This window comes from Dreissena polymorpha, chromosome 1 (assembly GCF_020536995.1).
Source record: "Dreissena polymorpha isolate Duluth1 chromosome 1, UMN_Dpol_1.0, whole genome shotgun sequence".
In the NCBI taxonomy this organism is placed as follows: Eukaryota; Metazoa; Mollusca; class Bivalvia; order Myida; family Dreissenidae; genus Dreissena; species Dreissena polymorpha.
The window spans coordinates 210,180,709-210,195,016 of record NC_068355.1 but is presented as its reverse complement, the minus strand read 5'-3'; the positions used below and the strand labels follow the sequence as shown (position 1 = coordinate 210,195,016).

General features: G+C 32.4%; 1 protein-coding gene across 2 annotated transcripts in view; it reads right to left on the bottom strand.

Annotated features, from left to right (window-relative positions):
- The window catches only part of LOC127864845 (latent-transforming growth factor beta-binding protein 2-like), a 177,055-nt gene that overhangs the window by 157,838 nt on the left and 4,909 nt on the right, over positions 1 to 14,308 (bottom strand). The window contains exons 2-8 of one of the 2 annotated variants that reach the window (XM_052404741.1): positions 14,091 to 14,151; positions 13,395 to 13,553; positions 12,588 to 12,746; positions 3,921 to 4,052; positions 2,805 to 2,942; positions 2,394 to 2,540; positions 1,664 to 2,137 (exon numbers count right to left, since the gene is read on the bottom strand). In XM_052404741.1, the coding sequence (XP_052260701.1) occupies positions 2,070 to 2,137; positions 2,394 to 2,540; positions 2,805 to 2,942; positions 3,921 to 4,052; positions 12,588 to 12,746; positions 13,395 to 13,553; positions 14,091 to 14,151 (864 nt within the window). In that variant the 3' untranslated portion in view covers positions 1,664 to 2,069. Of the gene's footprint in view, positions 1 to 1,663; positions 2,138 to 2,393; positions 2,541 to 2,804; positions 2,943 to 3,920; positions 4,053 to 12,587; positions 12,747 to 13,394; positions 13,554 to 14,090; positions 14,152 to 14,308 lie in introns of those variants that run through there. The other variant, XM_052404740.1, reaches the window with a different exon arrangement.

The following is a 14,308-nucleotide window of genomic DNA, read 5'->3' as shown; positions in this document are numbered from 1 at the left end:
GGGGTCGTGTTAATTAATAAAATAGTTTGAGGTCTATATGGGCATAGAAGCAGATCCGAGGTCATAGGTTTTAATATACAGTACTCGAGGTAAATGATAAGTAGCATATTGATCATTATTTATTTACAAGTTAAGCATAAAGCAAGGTTGCTGAAGGAAAATTATATTATATTTCATAGTATTTTAATTAAACTTCTGAACCATACTATAAAGACCGACGCTTGGTCGAAGACACGTTAAAATTCTACTGCATCCATGTTAATCCCATTTTAATCTTTAAAGTAAAATAAAATTGTTTACTTCATTTTGTAAAACATATTTACAGTTGGATATTTAGTAAATAACGTTATATATTTGTAATTAACTCAAACATTTACATTTTGCTTGAAAGTGTAAGTAAACGACGACGCCATTTTTGACTAATCATGTATACCTAGGTATTCATAGGCGGATATTAACCGTTATATATACCGACATGTTTGTGTGCCAATACAAGCAATGTTTCATGTATTGGCTGTTTATTTAGAACTACACAAATAAATAAGCAAAATGTGTATCGCGTGTTATCCTAGGGTTGCAATGGTAATTTAAGAAAAATCTGATATGTACTGCAAAGACCATTTTTGCCCCTGTTCTTAAACTGTTAAAGAGCAGTTTGAAAGCCTTCTGTCTTTAAACAGTTTTACCTGCAATTAGTTCATTAATAGAGTAAATTAATTCATACTGAATTCAATATCAAATATATGTATTATTTGTTTGCATATATACAAGAAATTCTGCTCATTTCCCCTACGTTAAATTGAATTGGAACAAATGGTGTGTGAAGGTTGCTGACCTAATGACATAGAGCATATTCGTAGGATTGGGCGGAATATCGATTTTAATTCAAAATTGAACATTAAAAATGATATGCGCCAATCGTGAAAAAATATGTTTGCTATGGTCACGAGTCGATAAAAATCGATATTCCACCAAATCCAGCAAATTTTCTTTTTATTTAATGCTCACAACAGATTATTTTTTTATTTTGGCCATTCCGGACAAAATAATTTCCGGTTTGGCGCCCCAATGTAGTTTTAAAATAAAGCTCATCCGTTTATTTTTATAAACATTAAAGCTGAGTAGTCTCCATTGGTAAAAGTGCCTTCAATTGGGGGTCACAATGGGGAAACCAAAGATATCTTAAAATAGTTCAGGTAAAATAATGAAAATAATCGATACTTTTCACTGTTACTTTCCACTGTTTGAAACACTGACATCAGATTAAATTCATTGATATTTCTCTATGAACCTTCGGAAAAAATAAAATAAATATTCTTATTTATAAAATAAAGAAGCTGTGTATAACTTTTTATGAATATTATGTCAGGAATATAAGCATAATCAAGCGTTCATGATACTAATAAAGGGACTTATTTGTTCTCATCGTTTTCTTATAATTGTCTGTTGTTGGTAGTGTATTAAAGCAGCTCTCATCACAACCATTAATATTGTTTATGCATATTTTCGTGATGCTTCGTGATGTTGTAATTATTTTGGATTATAAACATGAAATCAATTGGTTTTCAGAAAACACACGTATGTGAATTTGTATAAAATTACCCTTTATCAATTATGACAGCTGGGTCGGGGAGGGTTTGATATAACACAAACATAACACAAGTTCTTTTTCAATTAATTGTATGTTATATATAATCAAGAAACTTTGCCTTTTATATTTGTAATTTGGCTAGATCTACAGAAGCAAACCAAACAAATGTCCTTTTTATATGAAAATCCTCGTGAAGTCGTGGATTACACGTTTACTCTTTTCTATTTTGAACATATTACATGCTCTTTGTGTTGAATGATATATAAAGATGTCCACCACGATTCATTTCTACCTAAGTACAATCCATTATTCAAAAACGGAAAAATATCAAAGGAAGTATCATCGTGGATTTTGTAGAACAACCACACACACAAAGAACAAAAATCTGCATATAGTTATAGCACACATTACTACTCTTTGTTTTTTTCCATATGACCTGTCCACAGTCACTTGTTTTTGCAAAAGGCCTGGTCGTACACTATAGATATAAAACAAGAGACATGGACGTGATTACCACTATCCAGATTGATGCCATGGAAACGGAACCTGTAACAATGGACAAAGGTTTTGATACATGCCTATTATTCAAGATGCTACTAATTGTATCGTCTAAATAATTTAAACGCATAAACATATACGAATGCTTGATGTGTACACATGTAGATGAAAACTTCCTACATAAATGATTAATTAGACAAAATCATTTATTATATATCATTTTGGTAGACGTTATGTGTTATAGTTTGCTAGTTTGCTTTGTAGAATTTAAAAAAAAATAGTGTAGTATCTATACATTTGTTACCTGTATCACCAGCTAAACAGGCAGTTTTAGCTGGGTTTAAGATGAACCCTGCATCACACGCACATTTGGCTGAAGTGCAGGTTCCGGCATTTGCTGTCTTGACACATTCGGTTGCAGCAGTGCATTTTCCTCCAAGTGCACCGTTGACTGAAGTAAAACACGTATTTGTAACTAATTATACGTTTTTCAACGTAAATATCAGTTTCGTATAATGTCTTTTTTTTACCAGAATAATTTATATAATTATTTCTTGCAAATGTGTAAACCTGTAATCATCATAATTGTTGAAAAAGCTTTTTTGATCAAAACGACACGCATAGTATGTATCGTTACAAACTTTTTGAGAATTTCTAGATATATAACATTAAAATTTTAGATAACAATGTTGTTTGAGTTTTCACACGTGTTTACCTAAACAAGTGGTGTTTTCTGAGTTAGCCGTAAATCCAGAGTCGCATTTGCATAACTTTCCTGTGCATGTACTTGCATTTGCAGTGTGGATACAAGCAGAACCGTCCAAGCATGCACCTTCCAAATAGCCGTCAGCCGCTGGTCACGTGATTAAAAAAATCGTTTATAGTGGTATATTTTCAATAGTGGAATATATAATATAGTAAAATATACTTAAACACTGTTTTTCAGCTCATAAAATGTCGCATAGTTGGCAATGAAAGAAAGATGAACAGAGCTTAATGAATATTATGTTGAGTCATTCGAGAAAAATGCGTGTATTGGATAGAGCTGTATAAACACAAGTATGTTCCAATTTACTTTTAAACTACATTTGACGTCATTCTCAGAAACAAATACCTGAATAACTTATATTTTATCAGACTCAGTTAGTTACTTAAATTTGACAAGTAGTTTGTTTTGTTAAAGAAACAACTGTAGTTTTTTATTCATGTATTTATTAATTTATTTATTCATGCATTCACCAAGCGTTGCATGAAAATGAAGTGACTCCTCGACAGATCGAAATCAAAGTCAATATGTACACAGTGTACATTGATGCATATTTAAGTGACAGTTTAACGCTTTACAAATGCTTTAAGGCGATGTACATACGCAAGCAGTACTTCTTGCATTGGGTGGTTCCGGAACTGCATTTACAAGTCCAACAATCTCATCTAACTACATTTATGAAAATGACATTGTTCGACATTCACCTAAGTAAAAACTTTCTTGCAATAATTATGCATTCGGACCAAATTATTCCAAAGTAAAGTTGTCTAAGAGCAGTGCAGATGACACAAAGCCGGATATTTCAAATGCAAGAAAATATTATTGGAATCACGGTTAACCGAAGTCTATTCATTCATTACATTTACGCAGCAATGCTTGAGTTCCAAAAGTTTGAAACCAATTGTTGTCAAATCTTGTTGACATATAATCACTTCAAACGTAAAGCTCCTGTTTGAGGTCATAAGGCCAAAATGAAAACAATTTAAGGTTATATTTCAACGAATATGGCCTAATTTTGCCGAGCATACACGCACAAAATAGACTTAAACAAATTGTGTTCATTACCTTTGCACAATGTAGTGTCTGCCGTAAAGCCAGTGTTACATTTGCACTTTCCGGAAGTACAGGTCTCTGCATGGGGTGTGTGGGAGCAGCTGCCATTGGTTGTGCAGTTTCCCTCCAAGTACCCGTCCGCCACTGAAGAACGCAATATTTGTTATGTAATGTTGTTTCAATTGAATTTTGTTTTCATGTTTTACAATTTCAATTGACGCTTTCCATTTATATGTCAATCTCATATATGTGCGTAACTAAAAAGGTTGTTATAACCTAATTCGTGTTAACATGTTAACATTGATTTGATTTAAAATATACTTCGATCTGATATCACAACACAGACAAAAATACAGATAACATATATCATATCACGCAATTGAAAATAACATACAGCATCGTGTGCACAGTACAAAACGGTTGTTTTGTTGTGTGTTTTTAAATGTCTTTGCATATCGATATCGACCAGTCAACAGAAAGCAGACTTTTAACAATGTTTGCACGCAATCCATTTTCGGTTTGACATTATATTTCAAAATTTGAAAATAATAATTACGCGATTTTTTTTTGCTTTATTTTCTGTTCTTCTGATTTGCCCTTACGAATAAATAAGTTGAAAGTTGCTGTTTGCAGCTAAATATTTATAAAACAATATAAATCAGGTGCAATATCAACGTTACTAGTATAGTCCAAGAATAAACAAGTCCGGTTTGGAAACTCACGTGTTAAGTATGTTTGTAAGCGTGTAGAAGGTGTTTACACGCGCATAATAATTTATTTAGACTTCGTGATTTTAACTCAGCTCTCTCAGCCTTCGAATATTTTAAATATCTTAAATATATTTGATTGGCTTGATTTATTTATCATTTATGTTTGATACAAATGTATATTCTATGTTGAATTAATGCATATGTTAGTGTGAGTGTGTGTGTATGTTTGTGTGTTTCTGAGGATAGTGCGTATGGGTGAAAATGTGTGAGAATGGTACGGGAGTTGCGTGATTTATGTTTATAAATTAACATTTGTTTGTAACGATATACCATGTAGTTTAAGTTACCTAATAAAGTTCTTTTCTGTTCTGTTCTTAATTGTGCTGCTATGCTTATTTTGGTTGAAAAATGATCAAATCTACCTTAAAAAGAACTTACTTATAAAAAATTGACTTTTGACATATTTAAAGAAAGTGTCCATAAAAAGATTGGGTGGGGATACAAAAAAGAGGGTCAATCTGGTGACCAGAAACACTATTTTTTTAAATTCAAACATTCTATGTAATTTGAATAAAAAGTTCAGAACTATTAAGCATAATAATGAAACCCTATTTTTTAACGTCCAATTTCATAATAACACTTAATTTGGTTCTGAGAAATCCATGTGTGCAGTTCTTCCGTGTTAATCTTCTTTACCCGATTTTTAGCTCGACTATTATATATGAAATATATATAGTGGAGCTATCCTACCCACCCCGGCGTCGGCGTTCCCGTTAGCGTGCAAATGTTAAAGTTTTGCGTACCATCCCCAATATTGTCGACATATTGCTTTTATATTTTGCATACTTCTTAACCAACATGACCCCAACTTATAAACAAGAGCAGACACCTCTAACAAGCATTTTGTTATAATTATGGCCCTTTTCCCACTTATAATATGCATATTATTGATAAATCTATGTTGAAGTGTGCGTACCACCCCAAATATTTTCAATGTCCCTTGACATATTGCTTTCATATTGTGCATACCTCTTTACCAACATGACACCAACCTATAAACAAGAGCAGACAACTCTATCAAGCATTTTGTAATAATTATGGCCCTTTTTCCACTTAGAATATGCATATTATTGATAAATCTATGTTAAAGTTTGCGTACCACCCCAAATATTTTCAATGCCCCTTGACATATTGCTTTTATATTTTGCATACTTCTTTACCAAGATGACCCCAACCTATAAACAAGAACAGACAACTATATCAAGCATTTTGTAATAATTATGGCCCTTTTTCCACTTAGAATATGCATATTATTGATAAATCTATGTTACAGTTAGCGTACCACCCCAAACATTTTCAATGTCCCTTGACATATTGCTTTCATATTTTGCATACTTCTTTACCAACATGACCCCAACCTACAAACAAGAGCAGACAACTATATCAAGCATTTTGTTATAAGTATGGCACTTTTTCCACTTAGAATATGCATATAATTGATAAATCTATGTTAAAGTTTGCGTACCATTCCCAAATATTTTCAATGTCCCTTGACATATTGCTTTCATATTTTGCATACTTCTTTACCAACATTACCCCAACCTATAAACAAAAGCAGACAACTCTATCAAGCATTGTGTAATAATTATGGCCCTTTTTCCACTTAGAATATGCATATTATTGATAAATCTATGTTAAAGTTTGCATACCACCCCAAATATTTTCAATGTCCCTTGACATATTGCTTTCATATTTTGCATACTTCTTTACCAACATAACCCCAACCTATAAACAAGAGCAGACAACTCTATCAAGCATTTTGTAAGAATTATGGCACTTTTTTCATTTAGAATATGCATATTATTGATAAATCTATGTTAAAGTTTGCGTACCACCTAAAATATTTTCAATGTTCCTTAACATATTGCTTTCATATTTTGCAAACTTCTTTAACAACATGACCTCAAACTATAAACAAGAGCAGACAACTGAATCAAGCATTTTGTAAGAATTATGGCTCTTTTTTATCTTAGTAACTGAGTATTTTGTTAAATTTTGTGTTTAGATCCACTTGACTTCTAAAGTATCAAAGCTATTGCTTTCAGATTTCAAATATTTTCTAACTATCATGAGGGTACTGTACCTGCCAAGTTCAATTTGACCTTGACCTTTGAATGACCTTGACTGTGAAGGTCAAGAGTAAATTTAAGTTAAATTGCCATTACATCTTTATTTATGATCAGATTTTATTAATACTTTGACAAAACAACACTTACCTGAATACCACAATGGATTCCACCCAAACAATACCCCATGCCCCAACCCAGAATCCCTGCCCCCCCCCCATTTTTTATTTTTGAAAGATCATCTTACAAATGACCACACCGCACATTATACCCCCCTCTCAACCCCCACCCAACCCAAAAAAGAATATTTTTTCTTTGAAACATGGTTAAAAAAAATATATAAATATATGTATTTACTTTATTTTTGAAGGACCGTCCAAACTTCCCACCCAAGCAATTGCATTCAAACTTTAAATAAAATCTTATTAGTTTGTTTTATGTCTTTACAAATGTCCAATAGATTGTGGAAAATATACTTGAACTATTTCCTTGACCTTATTGAATAATTTGAATATTACCCCATGATGGCTTACATTATACTGTCAAGCACTCGAATAGTCGAGGTCGCTGTCCTCTGACAGCTCTTGTTGGGACAGTGCTTAAACCTAAATGAAAGTTAATGTTGTCCCCAACAATTCTGAATTTCTTCCCACTGGTAATGGAATCAATTAATTCAGTATTAAAATGTCCCGATATCTGATCCATTGTATACAACATGCCTGAATGGCTCAGAGTGACACCAAAAGGTTGAAGTCTGTCATACACCTACAATGATCAAACATTTTTGTCTATAATTCATTTGATTTTTTTTTTAATATTACCTTAAATAAATCAACTAAATGGGTTTGAAAAGCTAAACCAAACACATTTAGGTAATACTTCATATATTTCCATTTACCTGAAAGGCATTCTGTTAAGTGAAATTATATAAGGATACGTTATATACAAATGTATATAGTGAATAATTCATAATTTACAACACCTGTTTCAAGTCGGTGCGCTTAACTTACTTTAGGAACAATTAGTTTAAAGGCTCATAAAAACATCACATTTCAGAAAATTGTAGAATGAATTAGCCAATGAAAAATCTTGTACTTGGTTTTGCTTCATTTTAGAAAAATTCCATTGGTTTTTCTCTACAATTTGGTCAAAAGGTGATTGTCATTAAATGTAAGTAATATTAAAACAAGATTGAAGCAATAACTTTCAGATTTAACTAATTCAGTGTGTTTGGTTTTTGAAGTTCTATAATACTTAAAGGATAAATAACAAATAAACATAACCGAAGTATAAACAAATAACAACAAACTAACAGTAACGAGGTACATTTTTTTATTTCTTATTTATGACATCTGCTGTGTAGCAGAGCAATTTATCTTTTATAAGGCTGACTTCAAAGGGGCCTTTTCACGTTTTGGTAAATTGAAAAAAAAACTAAAAATGTTTTATATTCGCAATTTTTAGCAATGATATTTGTGAGGAAATAGTAATACTGAACATTTACCATGCTCTAAAATATTCATTATATGCATCTTTTGACAATTTGATAACCTTGGAATTATAAAACGTTGCAACGCGAAACGATTTAATAATTTGGAAAGTTCTGTTGTTGTCGTTATAGTTTGGGAAACTAAGAGGATTGCTTATTTCATTAAAAAATACATCCGCTCATAGCATGAGCATGGTTGGTCGAGTGGTCTAGGCGGGAGACTTTTTACTCCAGGACCTCAGGGGTCAGTGGTTCGAGTCCAGTTGAGGCTTACTTATTTTCCTTTTTTTAATTGTATTCTTGTTGTTTTTTACTGGAGATTTTTAGGTCCAATGTTTGAATTTATCAATATAAAGCATTTAATGACAAGCTTCAATACATGTCAAAATCTGTGAAAAGGCCCCTTTAAAATTTCTATTGTTTGGAGATCCCTGACTGACTCATGAAATTGACAGGACCAATTTTGTGTTGCTTCAATATAAGGCTAAAAATGATTTATTAGTTAAGAATTACAAACCCTGAGAATCCTGCTGGGAAACTCACTTTTGACATCAAATTTAACACATTTTTACGTAAGGTATATTAATTAAATTTAAATGGTGTTCTAATTACATATAGAACTACAATTATTCAAAAATTGAAACGAAATGGACAAGAAATAAAAATATTTTTTTGCAAGATTTGTAAACTTATTCCTGATTGTGTTAAGGGTAGAATTAAAACAAAAAGGCCATAATGGCCCTATATCGCTCACCTTAGTACAGGTAGCCAATATTTGTCAATGGCATAGTGACCTTGTTTTTTACCCCTGATGACCCGTCTTTGAACTTCACCTACAATTCCTCCAAACAATCATCCTGACCAAGTTTCTCGATCTATTAGCAAAGAAAAACACAAAGGGGAGTTAAAAGAAGAAGGCCGGACAACAGACATTCATCGATCCTATGAGCTCATCTGAGCTCAGGTGAGCTAAAACATCAAGGACCTTAAGAGCCTGGGTCAGCGCTATTAAATAGATGTTCCAAAAGATTTATTTAATTTCCAAACAAAACATGTGTCATGAACAGTAACATAAACATTCAAATGCCCAATTTCACAAACTTGAGGCTAAGAAAATAGTACACAATTTAATGTTTAATACTGTTTTTTTATCAAATTGCAAGAAACTATACATGTATATTGCTAATTTCTGGCTAAGAAAGATTTTTTTTTAATACCTGGTATGTTTTTTACTGTATATGTATTTAGATATTGTGAAATATTTAAAACATATTAAGATATATTTAAAATACATACATTGAATATTTTATAAAACAAACATTCATTCACAGCTGAGTTTTGCAACTCTTTAATGAAATTTTCTCTTGAGTTACTCATAAAATGATTAAATATAAATTGCACACCTTACAATATTCCATTCTATAAACAAGGTGTTAAGTCATATTTTGTGTTTTTTGGGCTTAAACAAAACATTTGAAGAAAAAAAGAAACACAGTTGAAACTAAATGTAATTTTGGGCATGTTTGTTCTTAGGGCTAAAGTCATTGCGATTATCTTTTGAACTAACGAGTTGTAACGACAACTCCTGGTATCCTGTATTCATCAACATTCCAAACACAGTAGATATGACCAGTATCTGAACATCAGCTAGCAGTGGCTGTTGATCTAATAGTTCATCAATGAGTTCATGCCATTTAAATTCAGCCAGGTCACAGAAATCCTTTGGGCTAAAACACTGTCCTTGTTGTAGCATTCTTTTGCTGCATATTCAATTTCATTTAAAAGTTCTACAACGATACTACCTCTCAATGAAGAAGACAATATATGCCCTGCAACTTCTCTTGGAGAGCTGGAACCTGATTAAAGCAAAAAAAAGTAAAATAAAAAAAAACAGAAATAATAATATATGATAATATTGCTTGATAATTTTTTTTTTCTTATAAAGAAATGACAATATAATGTTATTTTAGCAAACATTAATACTCTATGTTTCTATATCATAGAGTTTTTAAAAAGTGTTTTATACATTATTAGTAGTCATTTCAAAAAAAATATTTGTTTAAATTGACTAAAAATTAGTCATATATTTTACAAAAACAAAATATCTGATTGATAGCCGTTTTAGATTTTTTATTTTATAAAATCATCCTACCCTTTACTACATTTATCATCTTCCACTGTTTATGTTGTGTACATATGTACAGCTTATGACATATGGTAATGATTGTTTTCTAAATTCAATTTAATAAGCATGGTTCATATGACATTGTATCATACCTGAATATAAAATTGAGTGCTCTGCCAGCAAAATAAGGAAAATATACTAATGTTATTACTGTTTAAGAATCATTATGTACCTGTTCTGTTTTTTCCACCAAATATGTTGTTCATGGCAATTGCACAGTTGTTCCAGAAACTGTTTTCTGACTCGCCATCTTTTCGTTATTTCTGACTGTATTCTTTCAGAAAATATTTCTCTTCCATGGACCATTTGTTGTGTCTGGTTTTTTCATCCTAGATCAGTGATGAAACATGAAAATTTGAGTGTTTAATGGCAAAGCTTAAAAAAGGATTGAAGGGCTTGTACCAAAATAGTTATATGAATGAAGAGTGGTTTATTTGATCTTTGAATTAAACTTTTAGCCCATGTCCTAATGCAAAGAACTAAATGTTAATGGCAAAACTATAATATACACACAACAAGACAGTGTTCTATTAAGCAAGCCTATGTTTAACAAATATTAAATCCATAGTATATATACCAAATGTTGGTACTTAATAAGTGATATATTGTGTTTTCAACAAATTTTACAATTGGTTGAAGAGATTTCACAATTATAAAAATACAATTGAATTATTATAGAAAAGAAAGTAGTACTAGAAAGTGAAAAATAATCACCAGTTTAATCCTTTTATGTTCATGCTAAGGTGTTTTTCTTGTGGGAGTTGATATTGCCCTCTTGCTTCCTCGTTTATGAGGGGTACTTGAGTTTTTTGGGCACAGGCACTGTATGTGTTATCTGGGCCAGACTTACTCTCAAATTCTTGGAACCAAGTATGATCCATCTGAAATATGATTAATGATATGAACTAAGAATAACTTTGTCTTGAAAACCGCGAACCATTTTTAATGAAGTTTAGAAAAGATATTAAAAAGCATTTTGCTAATCTGGGAAAAGCAGGTCTGAAATTCTGACTGTGGTGAACCTGGAAAAAGACATGAATACATAAAAATGCATTACTACTGTTAATCAAAGATAACCACACCGCAATGCTTTCATATGTGTCACACTACTCAAAAACACATCACAAATACAGTATGTTACAAATTTACTCAAACATCCGAAATTACACTATCTGTGTACTTGTCCGAAACATACTCAGGTTATGGAACATTAATTAACTCTAATATGCGGAAAAACTCGAAAAAAAAGGAAGAACGTTTACAGAATGAAATATATGCATTTCGATTAAAAATATTAATGATACCCCGACGAGCCACATTTGTAAATATTTGGTTAACTCACCATTATCATCGCGTCGACCATGATTCCGCCAATGCCAGGCTTCTATTTGTTTACAGTGGAAGCTGGGAACCAGAATATATGCGTACTGAATATTTACACATGTTACGCACAATTTGATTGGCTGACTAACTCGTGGCCACGAGTTAGCTATGTCGGGATCTCGAGATGACGAAAATGCTCTCCTCTTTTATTTAATGCAATCTGCCTTTTGTCTGCACCGCTCTTTTTTTAATTGTACGCCGCTTTAATTTTGTTTTGCACTCCTCTTTTTTCTATCTCGTGGCCACGACATAGCTAACTCGTGGCCACGAGATAGAGAAAAGAGGAGAGCAATTTAAAACAAGAGAAGCACTGCTCTTTTTTTAATTGCACGCCGCTTTTATTTAGTTTTGCAATCCTCTTTTTCTAGAAAAAAGAGGAGAGCAATTTAAAAAAAGAGAAGTGAATGTCACCTCTATGCCACCGTAAACTAGTGATCCGGGTCACCAATTTAATGAATACACTACTTTTAAGTCTATGTTTAATCATTCAACTAACAGGAGTTCATTCGCATGTCTGTCGCGCGGAAGAAATGTATACCTTATCACGTGGGGTTATCTTATACAGCAATATCTACATAACTATGAAGTTATAAAAACGAAGAAAGCTCAGACCATGCACGCAAAAAAACCCACACACGTCTAATTGATATTTCAAGTCGATACAGATTTTCTGTTTTCATTTTAACAGACTTTAAAATCGTGTGTTCGCCTAACTGTATCGGCCAGTTAAATATTTTCCCAAGCAACAAAGTTGTGTCAACATTGCTGTAAACACATGTGAGTTACCTATGCAAGTAGTGCTTTTGGGGTTAGGCGTGTATCCGGCACTGCATTTGCATGTGTCGGGTGTACCGTCCTTGTTAGTGTCAGTGCAAGTACCGGCATGTAGCGTTCCGGTACATGCCGATTGGGCGTCGCATGCTCCGTCCAATGCACCAGCCGCTCCTTATATGACAAAGAACACGGTATTATTAACATCATCAAAGTCCAACACACCAAATACTTTACCTCCACACTTAAGCGCACACTACCAACAAAATGGTACTACAGACTATGGAGTACAACATTAATCGATTGCAGTCTCACACATGTTATGTTTTGACAAAATATTACCAACATTAAATTGACCGCTTTTAGATTTTAAAAAAATGAGAGCAAGTAGTTTCTGACGACATAGTCTTAATAGCATACATTACTAATTTTCATAAATAAGTTGTATTTAGTTTGTCATAAAGAACAAGTGTGTATAGTTATGTACACAAAATAAAATAGAAAATAAAAATATGAACAAAAAAATCATCAACAGAAGATGCAATTAAATCCTTGTTCACAAAATGTACGTAAAGTGACGATATGCACATGCGCATCGTTGAAAACAGTACTAATATTATAAAGGATAAAATGAGTTTGGTCGGCGTGGGTGTGAAATGTAACGAAATATAATGTAATATAATATAATGTAATATAATACAATGTAATTTATCTAATGTAATATAATGTAATATAATATTATATATGAAATGTATTAAGGTTTTATAACGCGTCTTTGTGTCTGGAAAATACGTTGGATATAGCCTTTGTATTATGTTTTACCCTGACAAGCAGTATTTCCTACGTTTGCAGTGTATCCAGCATCGCATTTGCACGTGTCCAGTGTAGAAGTACTGTCTGTGTCTGTGCACGTGCCGGCATGAGGTGTACCGATGCAGTTCTCATTAGTAGTGCAAGCACCATCTAATGCCCCAGCAGCTCCTATCCAACAATATGAAAGCCATGCGAAGATCACTAATGCATTTAATTAAATTATGGTGTTCACGGAATAATAGAGAATATACAAATATTATGTAACATATTACCCGCAAACTTGCTTTTGGTGTTTGATTTAAATTGTTTATTAGATATTTTTTTTATTCCTTGTCGTATTTGCAACGCTTGATTTTATCCCGTATACAGGCGTTTTTTTTTTTTAATAAACGCCTAATAAATGTACGAATTCTTATATCAGCATGTTATTATTGTCTGCGAACCTGGCTTTTTGTTCTGGCAAATTCTGTCATTTCCGTGTGTTTGTTTTCAAAATAATCTGTACAAAGGACGTGGTAATTAGGAAATTACCATTAAAGGGTTGAACACAAAACAGGGGTTTCGCTCGGCATGAAAACATGAACCACATACCAACAGTTAGGGCTCTTGTTTAAGATTTTCTAGCATCCATAAAATAAACTTATCTGTTTCAATATTAACCAATTATTTTCTTGATAATTATTTACTATATTTGTTTAATCTTACCTCTAGCCGAACTAACCAAACTCAAGACCACGGCGAGGCTGACCAAAGTTCGAACAATATCCTGAAATAGGTTATATAAGTGAACATCATTTAAAGAACGAAACATGTTGATATTGTTACGTTTATATTATTTACCTGTTTTAAATTTGAAAGCAAATCTCATAAAAAGTTCACTGTATTGAGAGTTCGTAAGTTAACGTTAGATTATGTTGACGTTT